We start from the raw sequence: 21,851 nt of genomic DNA, 5'->3' as shown, positions 1-21,851 counted from the left end.
CTAACGTGTGAAACTTAAAATACCACTGAGGTTGCTATGAGATATCTCCTGGTGGCACACATGGACACTACGATTACACTCCTGAAAAAAAAAATACTAGCACTTATTGTATTGACAAACAAACCAAAATGGTGGACACTGCCGCAGATGCTTTTGTCTCCTGCTCAAAACTTCAGGGTGAAGTCTTCAATTGGGAAACATTTTCAGTGGATCTCTTGAACAATCACGTCTGAGTCCTGAGAAAAACTACAGAAAAGAGCTTCTACAGAAACCAATAATTGTGGGTCCAAATAACAATTCACAATTATCAGTTTCATAACAATTCACAATTATCAGTTACAGAAATATTTTTCCAGCACGGCTAGAAGAATGACCTTGAAAATAAGTTCAAGGTCACCTAAAATAACTGCTGTCTGTATAATTCCCCCAATGTAGGCTGTCACCAAATGTGAACATATTGGGTACCACAGTTCATGAGATATTGCAGACGTACAGACACTGCTGAATACATAGTCCCATGCCACAACACAATAACATGGTCTGTTTTGGAAACTTCCATTCAAACCTCTGATGACATACTTCAAACTGAAGACCTTCTCAAGACATACCTGAATCTAACTGCCTGCTCAAGACAAATCTCAACTAGAAAACCTTCTCAAGACTAACCACAACTGAAAGGCCCTCTCAAGACAAACCACAACTGAAAGGCCTCCTCAAAACGGACCTCAAAGAAAATTTTCTCTCAAGACAGACTTCACCTGAAAGAAAAACCTCGACTGCAAGGCCTCGTCATATCTCCACCATAAGCCATTTGATCAAATTCCTTAGTACCTGGTGGTACTGAAGCAGTGGAGTACTGCCATATATGATACTGTAGGTTACCAGGTGTTACATATTCTCTAAGATACCTGTGTTACATGGTATCTGCTGTTACTGATGTATGGTACCTAGTGGTAATGTCGCAGGATACCTGGTGTTACTGGTGCAGTAGGGTCTTTAATGCTACTGACTTCAGTAAGGTACCTTGTGTGACTGATGCAGTGAGGTTCCTTCTGTTACTGATGCAGTAGGGTACCTGTGTTACTGATACAATAGGGGACCTGGTGTTCTGGTGCAGTAGGGTACCTGTGTTACTGATGCAATAGGGGACCTGGTGTTCTGGTGCAGTAGGGTACCTGTGTTAGTAGTGCAGTTGGCTACCTGGTGTTACTGATGCAGTAGGGGACCTAGTGTCCTGGCGCAGTAGGGTACCTGTGTTAGTAGCGCAGTAGGGGACCTGGTGTTCTGATACAGTAGGGGACCTGATGTTACTGATGAAATAGGGGACCTGGTGCTACTGATGCAATAGGGGACCTGGTGCTACTAATGCAATAGGGGACCTGGTGTTCTGATGCAGTAGGGGACCTGATGTTACTGATGAAATAGGGGACCTGGTGTTACTGATGAAATAGGGGACCTGGTGTTACTGATGCAATAGGGGACCTGGTGCTACTGATGCAATAGGGGACCTGGTGTTCTGATGCAGTAGGGTACCTACTTTATTCCATCTGAATGAAACTATTAGGGCTGTAACAATGCATCAAACTATCGATTGATTGCAATTATTGAGCCTCCAGTAGCAATTAATAAATGATAGTATGTGTGATTAGTAATTTTTAGTTTAGGAATTAATTTCCATTGTTAAATGCACAGCGCAAATTACAGGAAGAACCAGAATCATTCACTTTGATTTAGAGTTATATGCCCATGCATACTTGCAGCTTCAATATGTTTTACAGAGACTGGATACCGTGGTATTTGTGCATACAGTAGGCAATGGGATGTGACAGAAGGAGCATGTATTAATGTTATGCAGTTATTTCCCTTTATCTAGCTTCTAATTATTATTCACGATATTTTGGCCACCCAGCATTATACTGAGGTAAACCTGGCCAAGAGTTATCTCCCCTAATCAAATTTAATTTGGGTATGCTGTTTTAATTGGAGATAATGTTGATACCCTCTGGTGATCTATTTTTTTTATTTTTTGATATTAATCTAATGTGAAATTACTATATTAAAATTCATAATATAAAAAATCTCATAATTATAAAAAAAATAATTCATTAATGAATCATGTAATTTCTTAAATAAAATCGACATTTTTATCCTGACTCATGTTTATTATGCTTATCTCCTTCAAAGCAAATGATATTGGAATAATTGAATCCCTTGTTGTTCCCTTAAACAGGGTGTAAACGTTTACTCACCCATGAGTTGCCTCCCTTGAACCCTATCGTGCCAAACAGTCATGTGACTTGCCATGCTTGTCTCTCTCTCTCCTGAGTCAGCCTTTGCACCTGGCTTTGTATGGAAACCCGAAGGGCTTGACACCATGAGTAAGGGTAAGTACAAAATATCAATTTTACTTTAAAAATTACATATTTTGCTCTTGCTTATTATACTTCCAGAATTGGTGGTGGGTCAGGCCATTTCATGGATTCATCACGTGTCTTTAGATATGTCTTGCATCTCCCCCATGGGGACTGCTATACAGCACCTCATGGATCCTGTTCTTCCAACTTCAGCTCTCAACTCCAGGGGACCACATCTTTTAATATCTTCTGAGACAAGTGAATCTCGTAGATTCATGTGGATTTTAGATAAACAGTCATCCCTCATCATAACGGGGGGCCTTGGGGTCCACGGATGACCCCCATCCACGTTATAGTACCTATTACATAATATGGAACAAAGGTCAAGTAATATTGTATTTTCCAAGGACAAAACAAAATTGCTATTTCGTGTTGTTGTACATAGTGAAAACTATTGTTGTATCATTGAATTTAAAAATAAAAAACTTTGAAAAAGAAACCATAAAAATGTACAACGAACACAGGCCGTTACCTGCCTGGATACATTTTTGATAAGAATAATATGAAATTGGTGCTATCGGTGTAGGCGCGAAAAACGGACCCTCACGAATGTGGTAAGCGGAAGTTGAACGTGTATGGAATGAGGTAATGCCATTCTCTCACGGTGTCTCCACTGTTTCTGTCAACAGTTTAAATGAATAAAAATGGGACTGAATTTAATCAAACAAAATGTGTTTTCTGACACCATGTGTCCTGAGATGACTATGTTAACCCGCACTATAGTGCCATGTGTTGTGCCACAGCAAACACTGTAAGCACTGGACTGATGACGTGTCTTGTCTTTTATATGTTACTACGATATTTCGATGTTGGTATGATTATTATTGAGAATTTTATAACCCTGCATGTTTTAAGCATCTGCAAAACAATGGATATGGATGATAAACACTGTCAGTAACCATCCGTACTTAATTTCACTCATTTACGTTATTTACCAGAGCGCAACAGCAGATTTGTCGATTTTGTTAAGGGGTGTGATTGCAGTTTGACTTGAGAGCCACAGATTACCCCTCGGTTTAACCGAACCCGTGGTATCGCGAAGCACGTTATTGCGAGGGATGACTGTACTAGTATCCTCCTCTTACTAGTTATCTACAAAGAACCCATAGATTATGATGAGATCGTTTTCATAAATGAAAGACCCTTTAGTGTACAGGGAAGATTGTCAGCTGTGCAGAATCTTAATCACTCATGCTAGTCTGGTCTAGACGATGTGCATGGACTCTCAAGAGTGAAGGTTATCAACATGTCAGCATGATAAAGAGTAGGATTTCTAATTCAGTGCCTTTGTGGAACCATTTTGTGCTATGAGTGGCCCAAACTGGTAATGCCAGAGACATCTTCAGTGGTGATGTCTCTGAGGTAGTGGTTGGCAAACACTGTGTCCAACTTCCAAAAGCAGCCCTCCATTCTATATGATATCGAGCAGTTCCCATGTAAAGCGAGTGTGGATTCCAGTGATCTGACTTCAGACCAATTCAAGCTGCTGTGGCTTGGGCAAGGAGGAACAGAGTTTTCTATGTGAGTAGCTTGAAGGTAGTCTGCTCTAGGTGTTCATATATATTCATGAGATGTTGTTGAACGAAGTTCAAAGCCCAGGTTGGTGCTCTGAATTTCTCCTGTTGGTCTTCCATTAAGTTCCAGCTCGAAGGAGCATAGTACAGCAAGTAGTTCTGGCACTTTCATCAGCTTGATGCCGGTCTTCCTGTGACAGCTGTACTGACAGTTGCCAGATATGTACATAGTGTCAAGCCTTTTAATCGCCTCACATTTTGCCACCTCAGCATTAGCCACTTTCACTGGTGTGAAGCCTTTCCACTCTGCACACTGTTCACATCTCTGGGTGAGTAGACATAACTGTAGTCTTTCTTCGAGTGAGTAGGCATAACTGTAGTCCTCCTTTGAGTGAACATAACTGTAGTCTTCCTTCAAGTGAGTGGACATAACTGTGAGTGGACATAACTGTAGTCTTCCTTCAAGTGAGTAGGCATAACTGTAGTCTTCCTTCAAGTGAGTGGACATAAGTGTAGTCTTCCTTCGAGTGAGTAGGCATAACTGTAGTCTTCCTTCGAGTGAATATAACTGTAGTCTTCCTTCGAGTGAACATAACTGTAGTCTTCCTTCAAGTGAGTAGACATAACTGTGAGTGGACATAATTGTAGTCTTCTATCGAGTGAGTGGACATAACTGTAGCCTTCCTTCGTTTGAGTGGACATAACTGTAGTTTTCCTTTGAGTGAGTGGACATAACTGTAGTCTTCCTTTGAGTGAGTGGACATAATTGTAGTCTTCCTTCGAGTGAGGGGACATAACTGTAGTCTTCCTTCCAGTGAGTGGACATAACTGTAGTCTTCCTTCGAGTGAGTAGACATAACTGTAGTCTTCCTTCGAGTGAGTAGACCGAGGAGACACTGCCATGATCATTGTGGTAACGTAGAGATGACTGCTTCTCTAATCATGGCTTGGATCTTGACACTGTTCCCAGGAACTGAAGATCTTGCTTTTGGTTCCAGCTCGACTTCATCAAGTTTGCCATAGTCTGTTTGGCCCAAAAGTGGAGTTGGACAGCCAGGATGGAGACGGCACAGAACAGGTTAAAGAATAAATAGCCATGCCAGCACTTGTGTACGTGTTTCTTGAACGCCTAGCTGTCCCTTTCTCTGCACTCCTCCCTTGTGACAAATAGTGAACTGCGTCAATATTTTAATGATAGCTTGTTAAACAACATTTTTATTTTCAGGCTAAAAATTCTGCAAAAAACTCACAGAGTTGGTATGGTGTTTTGATTATGATCAGCGTTTCATTAAGTATTTCACGTTTATAATTTTTGGACACATAGATTCTTATCTGCATGATCTCAAAAAGTACCTTAAAACCGCAACATTTAGACAAACAATCAATTTTAATATTATTCAGGATTGTGATGAAAATTTCATGTGCAAAAGATTTGGACTACATATTTATGATTTTATTTCTGCATGCACTCGTACAAAACCTACCGCGATCACTGCTATCACTTCTATGGCGTTTTTGGGGAGTCAAGTGTCCCACTATCATTTGCATAGAAGATAAGCATAAAAAGCATTTGTCAGGATAAGGAAGAATAACATTTTGGGATAATTGCTGTTTTTTCAGAAGTTAATTAAATGTCCAACATACTGCCTTGAAAATTTATTTTCCTGCTTTATTTCATATCAGCACTGAAATACCTTTTCAAAAAACACATACTGAATACCGAAAGTAAACAATTTACTTTTAAGAGAACTTTACTGACATTAATTTTTACGGATGGTGCCACAAGGGGACTTGTTATTTTTATTACACATTTCGATTTAGGACATATTTTTCTACAAAATCATACCAAATATAGCAATTTCTTGAAGTGAAATTTTGATATTTAGTAATTTACTATGCAACCTCTTAACTGTTTCTTTTTGTCAGTAACTTAAAGAGACTGAAAATAGTTCAACCTGTTTTTATTTCATAAAAACTACACATTCATTTGGCAAATGAGACAATTCAAGGAGAATAAACCTATTGTAACGGTATCGCAATAGTACGATGCAAGACTGATAGTAAATCAAGGCCAGTATTTTTCACAGGTTCTTGTCTGTGATTGGCGTGTTGCTCTACCTTGACTGGTTGCAAGGTTTTGTTTCAGGAATTTCTCAATGAGTTGTTTCTTCATGAAACATTCATGGGTATATAATACTTTCGTTTTGACTTCATCCATCTCTTTCATACAAGAAAACATATCAGGGTGTCACTGATCCCACAAACCCCTGTCCGGTCTTCAGTAGTACATAGATCAGCCACTTCTGTGGCATCACCTGTTTAACAGGCTTACATTGGGTATTTTACGGCTGCTTTGTACGCTGTCCCCTGTCCTTTACCTTACCAGCTGAGACAGAGAGTTTTACGTTGCTTTTAGCAATATTCCGGCAATGTCACAGCAGGGGACACCAGAAATGGGCTTCACACATCGTGCCCATGTGGGGAATCAAACCCTGTTCTTCTGCATAATGGGCAAATGCTTTAACCACTAGGCTATCCTACCACCCCCTAATTATCAGAGGATACTGAATAGTGAGTATGTTATTTTGCCATTTTTCACAACAAATCAGCAATATCACAGTAGGGGAAGACCAGGAAGGGACCTTGCAATTTCACCTCATGGACTGAACTGAACCCAGGTCTTCAACATGACAAGCGAAAGGCTTAACCACTTGACTACCGAACCGCCACAGATTCTGAAGGTGAAAGTTAGTTCATCACAGTACTCATGAATGTTTCCTGTTCCCCCTTGTGTTTCTACCCAACCACCCCCTGTCAACCCCGTCACTCACCATGGTCAACATCTTGTCCTCATCTTCCTGTACCAGGTCAACGGGTCCATCCTCCAGCTTGGGGATGAATGTCACCCGCTGCACGGGTGCAATATCATGCAACCCAGTCATGCTGGGCAACAACTTGCTGGATTTCTTCCACCTTGGAACATCCTTCACACCGACCTTCCCAGATGGCGCTTTCTCTGCTGTGAATGACACTGCCTTAACAATATCCTTCTCCTCATTTACTGGACTCAGAACTGTCTTGTTGAACGAGTCATTTATCATGGCACCAGACTGAACGTCAAAGCTGAAAGAGTTACCTCCCTTTGATTTGTTGTCTGGTGTGTGCAAGCTAGCAGATCTTGGAGAGTTTCTTGGGGAGTTAGTATATGCAGCTTCTTGGATAGCTTTAAGCTGGGCATTGTAGAGGAGGGCTTTGAAGTCTGCCCCAGTGAAATATTCAGCCTGTTTGGAAATAGTCGTAAAGTTCACATCATCAGCAAGAGTCATTTTCCTCGTAAGGCTTTTCAGAATCTCAGCTCTCTCAATCTGAAAATATATTTTGGCACAGGTATGAGTACTACAATTTAAAGTATTAATTATTATTTTCTAGTTTAGAAAAAACTACAGCCAACAGATTCTATAAAACAAGACAGAAAATTGGTCTGGCCTAATGAGACATTTACCAGGAAGTAATAGATTTTGTTGCCTTGTATTACTTTTTATGTAAAAAACAGTAGGATGAGATTCTCCATAGATACTGCTGTCTTATAAATTCATTGCAACATTATTTGAATTTTTTAAATAATTCATTTTTATTTAAGAAATAAAATCTTAATGTTTTATTGACAAAAACTGATATACAGGCAAGAATTTTTTTAGATTGTTTTTGGTCCCGTGTTTAGAGTATACTCTAAACAGATAACTAGCTTTAGTGGCCAACGGATAACTGATTTGATTACAGACTCTGGTAACGTCAGATATGATGATCACAATTTCAAACTTACACAATCTAACATCTACCAGTTGATATACTTCAACACCATATGAGTGCTGCGGCCAATATAGTGATATGGTTTATGGTGCTACTATCCAATGAGACAGGGCTGTGTGTGACCAGTTTGTTTTGTGTGGTGTATGACATGTAAATGTACAGTTATGACGTAATGGGGCACTGAAGCCGAATAAGCCTAACTTCTTTCAGAGGCTGAAGCAGTAAGGAAAGACACTTTATTTGAGTGCATAACAATTTTTTATTGCCACTCTAAAAAAATAATTTTGACTTTGCCACGTCTCGATCATCAGTTTGTCCCCTATAAGAATCAGTGACTGTAAGAACGAGTGTGACTGAATCTACAACTCATTAACACATGCTAAACTTCCCAAGCTGTATTTCTGAGAGAAAAAAATAAAAATGAGTTCCTCCCTCGTCACCTTTTTTCTACGAAAAATTAAAAAACGAAGTCCTACCGCCCCTGTCACTTTTGAAAAAAATGTGCCCGAGAAACATTATGCTGCCTTAGATAAATCATATGGCCATCCTCACCAAGTAGTCCATAGTTACACCTCTAAATGACCCACATGACTTACCTCATTGGGCAGTCCACAGTTGAGACACTTGTCCAGTCTGCCTGGTCGAAGAAGGGCAGGGTCCAGGAGGTCAGGCCGACTTGTGGCTGCCAGCACATATACGCCTGGACAAGGAGGGACATTCACATTGTAGAATGGTTGAGTTAAATATTTGTTTGTAGTTCAACACCACAGCAATATTCCAGATGTATGGCAGCTGTCAGTATATAATCAAGTCTGGACCAGACAAACCACTGATCAACATCATGAGCATCCATGTGTCAACCAATTCAGCGAGTCTGATCACCTGATCCCATTAGTTGTCTCTTATGATAATTATGCTGAAGACCAATTCTAACCCAGATCTTCATGTGTCATAATTATGTGTGACCAATTCTAACCAGATCTTCATGTGTCATAATTATGCGTGACCAATTCTAACCAGATCTTCATGTGTCATAATTATGTGTAACCAATTCTAACCAGATCTTCACGTGTCATAATTATGTGGCAAACAACACTGAATATTATTTCCCTGACCTTTCTGCAGAATCATTTGTACCAGTTTTCTTTAAATTACTATTGATGTGAATTATATTGAACAAAACGAGACCATTTCTCTAAAAGTCAGTTAAGCCAAACCCCCTGCATAAGGCATGGTCCTTAAAACCTCTTTAATCCTCTGTACAAGTATCAACTTATTCAAGGCAAATATACAGTAAGCAAATGATAACTGACTGTCAAATCCACCAAAATGCTGTTTCACTGTACACACAGAGGGGTGAGAAATGGCTGGTGGAACAGCACCAGCACATACATCAGGTGCTACTCAGCACAGTCCCCAACTAGTCAGGAAACAGCCAGTGCTGTTCCACCAGGCATTTGTCACCCCTCGATGTGAAGCATGAAAATAGAACAATGTTACATGATAGTTTCTTCAATCATAATACATCAGACTTCAGATCCTGTTGGATATGGAGGTTTCAGAACCATGACAACCGTCTCATTTATGTTTTGTGCACTTCTCCCTACTCGGAGTTATTTTATCATGCATCATTCACATTTGAATCCAAATGGATAATACATTAAGAAATTGAGCCTGCTCGAACTTGTTTGGATATTTTCTCCAATTTTAAAAGGAATACTGTGACAAATCTCAAATTTTTGTTTCCTTTGAAAACCATTTAGTGAAAACTTAATTTTTGCCACTGCTCAGAATGAAAACAATTTATGAAAACTGAGAGCTAAATAATACACAATGAGTGATGACATAAACTCACGTAACTTTCAGTCAGGATAACACACAGTACATTTCTATTCTGAAGAGGCCTAGTGGTTAAAGTGTTCGCTGATCAGGCAGACTGAGTGAGTATAGCTTTACACCACTTTGAGCAATACTCCAGCAATATCATAATGGGCAACACCAGAAATGGGCTTCACACATTGTGCCCATGTCAGGAATCGAATCCGGGTCTTCGGTGTGATGCTCATACACTGTACATACAATGTGTGAAGCCCATTTCTGGTGTTCCCTGTTGTAACATTGCCTAAATATTGCTAAAAGCAGTATAAAACGAAATTCACTCACTCACTCTATCCTGAAGTTGTAAGATATTAGCAGCTGTACCTTCCAAGGCTTCAACTCCATCCAGCTGTGTCAGCAGCTGGTTGACGACACGGTCCGTCACTCCAGTACTGTCATGTCCTCGTCTGAAACAGGGAACCATTCATCTGATATTGCTGTGATATTAAACTTTCAGTATGCTTTACTTTCCTGAGACTGCTTCCAAGTATCAGTTCATTGGAATCCTTGTGATTTTTGACTGCAAATGTGAATAAATGGGTGAGTTCTTTATGATGTCAGGTTTCTGGGACAATTCAGTGTCCACCTCATTTTCAGTATACTGAACAGCAAAAGAAACTCAACTTTTGAAAAAACGAAATCTCATAAAAGTAAACGTTTATGTTTGTCGTCCTCTACCTAAAATATTTATGTCTTCCATCTAAAATCTTTACAAAAGCCCAGAGTTGTTCAGTGTATGTATTTCTGATAAAAAAACGCACAAAGAACATAAACATCCCCTTGATAGTACCTTCTCGGGCACTCAAAACAATAGTTTAAACAAAACAACAAAATACCTAGATGTAACATACCCTCCAGTCTCGGGTCTTACTTCTCCCCACCCTCCAGTCTCGGGTCTTACTTCTCCCCACCCTCCAGTCTCGGGTCTTACTTCTCCCCACCCTCCAGTCTCGGGTCTTACTTCTCCCCACCCTCCAGTCTCGGGTCTTACTTCTCCCCACCCTCCAGTCTCAGGTCTTACTTCTCCCCACCCTCCAGTCTCGGGTCTTACTTCTCCCCACCCTCCAGTCTCGGTTCTTAGTTTCCCAACCATAACCTCTGAGTCTTGCTTCATCTTGATCGGAATCTTACCTTGGGGCAATGGAGTCAAACTCATCAAAAAATAAAATACAGGGCTTGGCACTTTGAGCTCTGAAACAACAAAATACACAATGGCAATCAACAAGTTCACCTCAGAATCCATTCCAAATCCTGGGAACCAAGGCCACGCCAAGCTGACCTGTCCACATCAGATTCCCTCATTGCCAGACACCAGGCAAGGCAACAACAAGTTCCATATATTAAAGCTTTTTCAATTAAGTAGTCAGGGGTTCATGTTAAGCTAGAATATAAACACAATGTGACGACCCTTGAAGCAGTGTGGTAGTTCCAGGACTTCATTCGTACTAGGAATTAGTCTGTATACAATGATGTATTCATATCCCTGTATTTTGTTTCTGATCCGGTCCACTGAAATTCACTTTTAAAATAAAGTACGCTTGATTTTTGTACCAAAAACATCTTCTTACTCACATTACGCCCATTACTCATGGAATGTCATCACAAATACTCAACGTAATCTTATTCAGGATGTGATGTTCATGTAGCCACTGTTTCTGACATATCCGTGCTGCTATTGTCAACAACACATGCTTATTCGATTAATGAACATGTCCGTGTCAAGGCACTTTCATTTCGGTCCCCATTCCGAGAGGATTTCTTCTTGGAACTTTAACCAAACCAACAGTTTCTTTCCACAACTACTGAATTTCACTGTTAATGAGCCGAACTAATAGTACCAAACTGACAGCTGTGCATGGCAATACGTACCAAACCAAACCATAGCATTTCATACCGTTACAGACCTAGCTACATTTACAACCACTCGGAACAATTAAATATTTTGTTGAAGATAACCTGAAGATTCACCACGGGAAATTAATAATTGCCTTAAGATTACAGGAAGTTTACAAACACAAAAAACATTGTGACTTGTTTTAATGTTTATTCTTGGCAAAATACCAGTAAATATTGTTTGGTGTGCTATTTTATAATATTGACAACCAGATAGTTTCAGATAAAAAAAACTATGCACGAAGACGAACCATTTTATACGCCATTACTTTCATAACTAGCACTAATTTGAATTTTGATACTATCGTAAAGCCGTAATTTAACTGTAAATTTCTAATTATTATGGAGAAATCAAGAGAGTAGGCACTTCTGTGAATACCAGGCAGGGCACAACAAATACCATATTTTAAAGCTTTCTCAAAGATAAGGACAGCGGTTCATGTTAACATGCAACATAAAGACATGATGTCCATCCTAGAAGAGCGTGGGGGTTACAGTACTTCGTTCCTACCTTGTGAAGAGATCTCTCACAGCCTGTTCACTGGCGCCAATGTACTTGCTGAGTAACTCCGGCCCCTAGAAGAAACACAAACTTGTGTACTGACTTGCCTTGAGTCAGTATGGTATTGCATTGCTTTTACCTATATTCCAGAAATAGCACAATGTGAGACACCTTAAATGAACATTTCACCCATACAGGGAATTGAACCCAGGATGTGTTGGGCAAATGATTTCACCACTTGGCTATACTCCTGGGGTTGAGCTTTAGCTGAAAACTATTTGAAGGTTCACATTATTAGAAAAATACTGGAGGACTTCTGTTCAGAATTTAGACAACTTAGATTAACTTTCATCCGACTTAGTTTACAAAGAGGTATGACATTTTCGGTATACTGTCTTACACTGATTGCTATTACAAGACTTTTTGTATGTAAGGGTTGGAATATGGACAGCACCTATGATTAGGCTTAGAACGATGCATCAAACAATCAATGAATTGCAATGGTTGAGTTTCCAATAATTTCAATAGGTTGCAGGTTCATTGAGTTTACATTTTAATTATTTACTTGAACTGGTTTTCAAGTTTCTCATCACTTAGTAAAAGAGACTGAATCTACTTCAACTTGTTTTTATTTCATGTAAACTATATGTCCATTTGGGGAATAAAAAATATTATTGCATGTACTATTCCTGTTTATTTTTAGGCTATCGCAATAGTATGTTCCAATAGTTGCTTGCCCCTCGGTAATCACAGCTACCTATCTACGTCTGTCTGTGTCTTCATCTCACCTTGATGCTGATGAAGTTCAGCCCACACTCCTTGGCAACAACCCCCGCCAGCAGCGTCTTCCCCGTCCCTGGAGCCCCGTACAGCAACAGCCCCGACCGCAGACGCAGTGGGCAGTTCAGGAACAGCTGTGGGTACTACACGAGAGATCATACATGAGAGAAATAGTTAATATACATGAGTATGATGATTTCAGCTCTTAATAAGCCACTATATGCTAATTAGGTCATAGGTATCCAGTCATCCCTCACTATAACGTGGGTCTTGGGGTCAATGGAAGACCCCTCATCCACCATCCCACCACACCCACATGTTACAGTAACACGGTATAACACTGAGTAAAATTGTATATTCCACAAACATAACAAAACTGCATTTTAATGTATTGTGCCCCGTCCAAATAATATTGCATCATTGGGGATCAAAAATAAACTTTGTACATGAAATTTCATGAGTTTACAACATGATACTAACCTCAACAGCAAATTTGTTCTTATGATGTTTTTGATGACATGAAGATAAGTGATCATTTGACACCTTTTTCATGGGAGCCACAGATTACCCTGCGGTTTGACCGGTGTTGAGATATTACAAAGAGCGCTGTTGCAAGTGAAGACTGAGTTTCAAACACTCTTCAACTCCCTTTCATACTTCATCTGAGGATCTGACAGTGTACCAATGTGAGTCAAAGTCGGCAAAGGCATTGTCACGTGTCCCAGCCATCCCGACACCACTCAACATTGCTCATTCAACTGTCCATTAACACAGTATCCACAATTGTCTGTTTTTTGGTAATGATGGTCATACAGACAACATTTAATTGTTCATAAACAGGTCAACCTTTGTGTTGTTCAAAGTGTTCATACAAATTCTAGACAATACTGGGGAGTAGATTTCAGAGTAGTGTACAAAATCGGGGTAAACCTGAAGCATTCCAGTCCCAGCCCAATAACTGGTCATATTCATCACGTTTGATGACTCAATCACTGACCACATCATATCATTGTCCTCCAGCCCATTAATCAACACTGACTACACTTTCGATCAATCGTTCAGTTATCCGTTTCATCTCCCGCAGACAGTTGGCCAAACATTGTCTGAGCAGATCTAATTATTAGAAGTTTTCCAATGAACGAAATATATCAGGAAAATTGATTGAAGGAAGGATAAAAAATAATTATCAATTGTAAAAAACATATTTTCGATCAATCTCACTTGTTTTGTTTTGGTCGAACACGTCTGAATGAAGTAAATGAAAAAATTAAATTTGATGAATATTCATGAAAAATGTGCTCAACAGCAAACAGCGCATCATAAAAATTCAAACCACTTCTATTGTTTAATTACAATTCCAGTGTCTTTCTTGCATGCAAGTATTCCATTTAGCAAAAACTCTGGGGAAAACCCTTAAAACTGAGCATTACAGAAAAAAGTATATGTTGATAATAATTGACACCTCAAGTCCTCCACTAATCAATAGTGATATTGGTTTCCGATTCCCAACACTACCAAATATATCCCAGCATCCCTGTCTCACCTTGGACGGCCACTGCAGCGTCTCCATCAGCATCTTCTTCACCTCAGTCAATCCACCGACATCCTCCCAGCCTAGTTCCCCGGCCGTATGGAGCTGGACGTTCCTGATGGACGCTGGACGGAACCCCTCCAGTGCAAGGTCAAACTCCACCTGCGTGAGACACATCTCCTCGTTTTTGATGACCGAAGCTGAAATGGAGAAGATATATAACACTTTCATTCAACCTCTTAAAGTAGACAACAGAACCTCAAATAATCCTGGTTGGTATGCTTTCCTTGTCCTCACGAGTGAGTGAGTGAGTGAGTGAGTGAGTGAGTGAGTGAGTGAGTGAGTGAGTGAGTGAGTGAGTGAGTGAGTGAGTGAGTGAGTGAGTGAGTGAGTGAGTGAGTTAGCTAGCTTAGTTTTACTCAACTTTCAGCAATATACCAGCAATATCCATGCTGGCGACACCGGAAATGGGTTTCACACATTGTACAAATGTGGAGAACTGAACCCAAGTCCTAAACTAAACTACCCCAATGCCCTTCTCATAAAATGAAGCTCAGGTATATTTATTTTGACAGCGAGCAGATGACATTTAAAAATGTAGTCAAACTAAATCTGTGCATAGTAACTGAAGAAAAAGTTCAGTATGAAAACATACTGTTTTTCCTTTGTTGTGGACATTACAGAAATAGATTACACTTTCATTCACCCTCTCAAAGAGTGAGTGGGTGAGTGAGTGAGTGAGAACCAACCAATAATAAATACTTAAATTTTTATTGTGTTCATTAAAATTGTGGCAATCTGATTGGTAACTGGGAACATTTCTTTTGATTTCATTTCCCAATGAATCTGAAAATAATAAGCCACGCCCACCGAACCGGACTACTTTCGGACCTGAGGAATGTCGGGGAATACCTTTGCACAGCGAGGGAATTCCCTTGCACTCGGGTACCTTAATGAACTTTGGGTAAACACTGAAGTGATACATTGTGGTTAACATAAACAAACAACTCAAAATTATCCGTGAACGTTAATAACGTTGCAACGCCTCGACAAGAGCATGCACACTTTGGAACATCAGTTCATGGCATCGCAATCCCAGTCACATCACAGCCTCTTTGTACTTGCACAAATACTACAATCTCAGTTCCACTAACTTCATATCAACGGGCTTCATTTCCAATTCTCACTTTTCAAACTGTCTCTTTCAGTTTGCAGGTAGTAATTCAAACGTTTGAACTTGAAACTTTGCCAATACCAGGACGCGTCACATTGAGTTGTTCCACTCTGATTTGCCAACCGATGTGAGCTTGGTTGATTGACAGCTGTTTGGGGGTGCTCTATGCTGATTGGCTAATGGTTTGGCAGGCGTGTCATTTTATGTAAATGAGTCACCTGAGTCATGTCACGCCATTACTGAATTCTTACACCGAAAATGTTAATCGGTGGTAACAAAGATATCTGTTTCGATGAATTTGATTATGTTTAAAGAAAATATTGTTGACAGGGTATAGTATTTGTTGCTGAATTTAATTATGAGGATTGACTTTGTATTTCTTTCGTTGCATTGAAGTATGAAACTAAAAACCAATGTGCAAACTGTATGAATCCGCGTTACAGAAATACAAAGTCAATCCTTCAGAAGAATCCTGAATTTTGAAAGCATGAAAACAATAAAGGGGAACAACTCTGCACAGTAAAATCGCACCACTGAGTCACAGAGAACATTTTCCAGTTTCTTTTTCATGATCCCAAGTAACTTACCATCTCCAAGGAACTTACCATCTCCAAGGAACTTGGCATGAATAGCCCTGTTTACAGCATGTTCAAGGTCACGAGCCACGAAACCTTCCGTCTTGTTGACGATATCGTCCATATTAATGGCGTTGAATGTTGCTGCCGAAACGCAGGTCTTGTTTCGAATAATAGAAGACAAGATATCTCTTCTTCCAACCTGCAGCAAATACAAGTTAGTCTGGTGTTTGAGTCTGTCTCCATGTATCTTTATAAGTGAATAAATGAGTGTAGTTTTACTACACACTCAGCAATATTCCAGCTATATGGCGGCTGTCTGTAAATAATTGAGTCTAGAACAGACAATACAGTGATTCACATCATGAGCATCAATCTGCGCAATTGGGAACTGATGACATGTGTCAGCCAAGTCAGTGAGCCTGACTACCCGATCCCGTTAGTCACCTCTCAATACAACCATGGGTTACTGAAGACCAATTTTCTAACCAAGCATGTTCAGCTGTTTCTAGAAACATTTTTGGTGAAAGTCAGAGAAAAATTATATCGGTTGCTTCGTACTTGAAGAAAGACAGACAAAAAAAACTTTTAGAAGAGAGTATTACCATCATAGAGAACGAAATACGACAGGACTTTCAAAATGCCAGTGAACTGACTTTTGTTAAGCTACCCAAAACTTAAACAGAACTTTAACATTAGAAGAAGAAGAAATAAGAGGAATTCAAGTACCAAACAGAATCCAGTGGTACGAAGGCGAGAAACCGACAAATTACTTCTGCCACTTAGAAAACAGAAACTACACTAATAAACTTATTAACACAATCGTAACCAATTAAGGCGTAGAAATAGAAATAATTAACAAAAAGAAATTATTCTATGAAAACCTATATAAAACCACAGTTGAAGTTAGCGAAGAAAGCAAAAGGTTATTTCATGATCTTGTTACAACATCCCTTGATAAAGATTTTTCTGAGGAAGTAGATGCAGACATAACCATAAAAGAAATTACTATTGCCATAAAATCAATTAAACATAATAAGAGTCCCGGCCTAGATGGTTTTCCTATACAATTTTTCAAGTTTTTTTTAAAGAACTCAAAAGATGGATTCACCGTTATAATAAAGAAACTTTCAAAAATGATTTTCTCTGTGCAACGGTGAACAGAGGAGTGATCACCTGTATCCCTAAATCAAAGATCGAAGATTTCTTAAGAATTGGCGACCTATTTCTCTCTTAAATGCTCTATATAAAATTCTAAGTACTCATCACAAACAGACTAAAGAAAACATTAAACATTCTTATTAATGAAAATCAAACAGGTTTTATTCCAGGCCGATGCATATCAGATAACATAAGACTTCTCTACAATATTATGTTTGAAACTAAGAGATTAAATCAAAAGGCTTCATTAATATTGATTGGTTTTGAAAAAGCATTTGACACGGTTTCTAAAGAGTTTATTACGGTGGATCTGAGAAAATTTTGGTTTGGAAAAAAAATACAGAAATGGGATAGTATTCTAATGTCTAATGCAACTTCTTGTATTCTACAAAATAGACTTTTATCAACTTTGATTATATGATGCCTGTTAGAAAGTGCAACAAATGCAACATATGTCATATTTGGGATTTTACTTTCTCAGTAAAGTACAAATTCTAGTACTTTTCCGGTTGAGTCACATCCGCGATTCGAACCCACACCCTCAGACTCAGGCACCTTATCGCCAGCACACAAAGTCAGCTGCCTAACCCACTCAGCCACCACGACTTCCACAAAAATGAAAGTCGGACAACTGGTAGTCTAGACTGCGTACTTTGTGTACTCCTCTGATAAGTGTGAATTGGCATGGCTCCCATGGCCGAAAGCTATGATCACACGATGCCATTTAGAAAGTGGTCAAATGCAACATATGTCATATTTGGGATTTCACTTTCTCAGTAAATTACAAATTCTAGTACTTTTCCGGTTGAGTCCAATCTGGTATTTGAACCCTCACCCTCAGAGTCAGGCACCTAATCGCCAGCAGTCAGCTGCCTAACCCATTCACTTAGAACGAAACCGGTCACCCCCCTGCTACTAACACAAGTGTCTATCCCACTCCGACAGGGCCCCTCTTCAGTTTTACACTGGATATTAAATATTAACCTCAACGTCACATTGTACTTTCAATCTCAACTCCCTGGGGACCTTACAACTCATTTAGGTGCACTGAGTTAATCTGGTTCTCCCATCTTTACATGGTACCCATTCACAGCTGGGTGGACAGGAACACATACTCAACATCAATGAATCATCAATGAATCATCAATGAATCATCAATGTGTACGTTCTTGTAACTTACGTGCAATGAAGGTCTATAAATTTGGGTTGTTTTGTTTGTCTAAAACTGCAATCTCGGCAATCCCTCTGTATCATGACATCTCTAAATAGTTGTGTTTGGACCAGAATATCCCGTGACTGACATCATGAACATCTATCATGTACTGACCGAATTAGCAAGCCTGACCACCCAATCCTTTTACTTGCTCCTTACGACAAAAAAGCATGGGTTGAAGAGCAGGATTTTCCTGCGGTCCATTGATTAATTAAGTGACAACTGTACATATGCCCATGTTTATATCGTAAAGCAATAACAGCACACCACACAGTGAATGAAAACTTAAAACGTGCACAAACAGCACACTCACACAACTGAACAATGCAATGGTCCAAACAAAAATAATTCTATATTTCCCAGTTTGATATTTTATATTTCCTGTTCCTTCAAGAGAATTCCACACACTCCTACCTTGTCAGGAGGACTGATGGTGACCGTTTCCTGGATGAAGTGAGCCCCTCGGGACGACATCAGGCTAGGATGTAAGGAGGCAGTTGATTGGCTGGAAGCCATCACAGCTATGTGGCTGATGTTGTTGATTTCAAACTTCACCAGACTCTGAATCACTGAAACAGTTTGTAATGACTTGCAATGATGGTATCTTCATTATCAACATATCTGCCACTACACGAACAGCTGAGCACAACTCTGGTAACATTGTCTGACAAGAATCATATTTTAGGTCCCAGTTCTTGTTGCTATGACGATCACAAGGCTATGCTAAAGGCACAATGTCATGCTTCTTCCTTAAGATTTTGGTTCATATTGGGACATACGCACCCACTTTAGCATCCTATTGATACAAAAAAAGACTTATTATCCATTATGGCTTGCCGGAAATGCATAATTCTATGATGAATCAAGAAAATACTAGATTCTGATTGTGGCATGCATGTGAAAACATGATTGACACTTGCCAACAGTCCCTGATAAATTACATGTCGTAGGTCGCTCAGAAAAGAACACAATCATCGATTCTGCAGGGTTCAGATTTGACAGTCAAGTATTTTCCACAGTCAAAGTAAACTTCGTCTCAGTGTATTTCGTTACACTCCACCACTAAGTCTAAAAAACACCGAGTAGAAGGTCGCGTCAGTTAACTTTTAAGCAACCAATGACCGTCCCATCAAACGCAAGACACTTATATAGATTTAACCAATCAGACAACGGCTACTATTTAGGAATCGGAGGGACTTTCAAAATATTCAGTCACTGACACAGATCTCTCCACAAACAAAAATCCACATACAACACAATCATTTTACCTGCAGTATATACGCTTTGGGGTTTCTGTTGACATAGTTACCATTAGCTAATATTTCCACAAGATGATATCACTGAATATTGCCCAAAACACCATTGTCAGCGACTGTCTACTCACCGTTGTCACGGATGTGCATCACCCGGAAGCTAGTGTACTCTAAATAGCATTCGGAATCGTCTGGGTACAAACCTTTTCGAGATAAAAAGTTCAAAAGGTATGTGCGAATGTCCACTTTCGTGATTTGGTAAATTGTATTCTGATTGGTCAGTCAGAAAGGTTACCTGACGCGACCTCCCATAAGGTTTTGGTACAAAAGTACTGAACATACTGGTAGACTGGTATTTTCCACTGTCACTTCAAATTTCAAAAAGCAAAAGAGTAGGCTATTTTCAGTCATGTGGAGTTGGGTTTATAGTAACCAAGTTCCTAGGTATTACATTATTGCACTGATTACTCAGTAATTTGTTTGGACAGAATATACTTTCATGTTGAAATGTTAAAAAATTATGAATGGCAACAACCACTCCCTTCGCAGAAGAGTTCAATTCATCTCCTATCCCACGCTAGATTATGCAGTGTCTTCGGTGAAAGGAAGAAGTTCAATTGGAATGTTCCAAGGAATCCAAAGTTAGTCACATTTCATTTGGAACCAAATGCATAGCATGACGTTTCAGATGATTAATTAAGAGACTATCAATTCTGCCTAAAATGAATCTAATTTGCCAACACAGCATGTTTATCTCCAAACTGAAAGTTCAAGGCGAACAAATTCTATACAGATAACACTTGCCATGTATAGAACATAAACGATTGCTCAGCACATCAAACACTGTCACACATGGTGTTGTCTGCGCTTGCTGAAAAGACTTCAGTCACAAGTTGTTGGCGTAATTCACCACACCTCTATGGGCTTCGGGCAGTAGAGGGTGTGTGAGTCAATTTAATTTAGCATTCCATTGATGCATTCAGACTTTTTAATTGCATATTGTAATCATAGTACATATTTCTCTTTTTATATAAAAAAATTATGTGGCAGCTTCACTGGAGACTGGTAGATAGTATTAATGACAGAAATGCAACATTGATTTATAGAGAAGTGTGGGGTGATAGTGTGCCTCTAACATATGGGAGTTATGGTCGCGCTAACACAAAGCAATCTTAGACTATGCTAATCGTTGGCCTGTATCCTCAATTAAATGATAAACTGGCAAACATTCTTTTTTTGTGTGTGTTTCTCCTGTTTCACATGAATTTTTCGCACAAATTTGAGAACCCTGTTACTATGGTAATATCAGGGAACAAACTCCATATTTCAGCCACACCACAGGCCTGGTTAGATATAAAACTTTCCTGCACTGACAAAAACTTACCTGACCACCAATAATTTAAATTTGACAAGCGAGACAATTTATCATCACTCATATATATCCTAACATACGATGAATATCTTCATATGCATGCCTAAATTTTAGCCCAACAGTCATGAAGGTGAAATTGAGAATCTAACAGTCCTCGCTGAAAATACACAGGTGTTTTGAATACTCGTAATATCTTCTATCAACTCACTCTCAGCCACTTTGACAGCATACAGGGCTTCCCCTGACATCTCCGCCTCAGGACCTGAAGCAGCCCCAGCGATGACATCCAGGTCGTCGAGGAAGATGACTGCTGGTTGGCGCCATACCGCCTCATCAAACAAGTTCTCGAGCACCTTCTGCATGTTCTCGACACGCTTACCTGATGACAAGAGTGGTCAAGTCAGGTTTCGTCAAATAACAGTAAACTACAAATTTCTACTATGTGCTATATGCTTGTGGGAGGGTCCAACATGTTTTGTTGAGGTGTCAGGAGGCTGGGAACATAATGGATATGTTCAAAGATACATCCTATCAAAAGTATAGTCTCACATAAAACACTCACTATATGTATACAGTGGTTTTGAAAATAACTCTGAAACAACTGCTATTTTCAAACAACAGTCCACACCTTCAGGTAGCAGTAAGGGAGATGGGGTAGCTTAGTAGTCAAAGTGTTTGCTCATCATGCCAAAAACCCGGGTTCAGTTCCCAAATGGATAGAATGTGTGAATCCCATTGTGTCTCATGCAGTGATTTTGCTGGAATATTGATTGCTAGATGT

The 21,851-nt window shown here is 39.5% G+C and overlaps 1 protein-coding gene across 1 annotated transcript in view; it reads right to left on the bottom strand.

The window, feature by feature from the left end:
• The window catches only part of LOC137281785 (peroxisomal ATPase PEX1-like), a 51,282-nt gene that overhangs the window by 17,299 nt on the left and 12,132 nt on the right, over nt 1–21,851 (bottom strand). The window contains exons 9-18 of the mRNA XM_067813399.1: nt 21,279–21,449; nt 18,860–19,014; nt 16,102–16,273; nt 14,335–14,522; nt 12,800–12,934; nt 12,021–12,085; nt 10,748–10,807; nt 9,941–10,023; nt 8,335–8,438; nt 6,760–7,293 (exon numbers count right to left, since the gene is read on the bottom strand). Of these exons, the coding sequence (XP_067669500.1) occupies nt 6,760–7,293; nt 8,335–8,438; nt 9,941–10,023; nt 10,748–10,807; nt 12,021–12,085; nt 12,800–12,934; nt 14,335–14,522; nt 16,102–16,273; nt 18,860–19,014; nt 21,279–21,449 (1,667 nt within the window). The remainder of the gene's footprint in view (nt 1–6,759; nt 7,294–8,334; nt 8,439–9,940; nt 10,024–10,747; nt 10,808–12,020; nt 12,086–12,799; nt 12,935–14,334; nt 14,523–16,101; nt 16,274–18,859; nt 19,015–21,278; nt 21,450–21,851) is intronic.

The sequence above is a fragment of the Haliotis asinina genome, chromosome 4 (genome assembly GCF_037392515.1).
Source record: "Haliotis asinina isolate JCU_RB_2024 chromosome 4, JCU_Hal_asi_v2, whole genome shotgun sequence".
Classification (NCBI taxonomy): Eukaryota; Metazoa; Mollusca; class Gastropoda; order Lepetellida; family Haliotidae; genus Haliotis; species Haliotis asinina.
The sequence above is the reverse complement of the archived record's forward strand: the minus strand, read 5'-3'. Positions and strand labels throughout refer to the sequence as shown.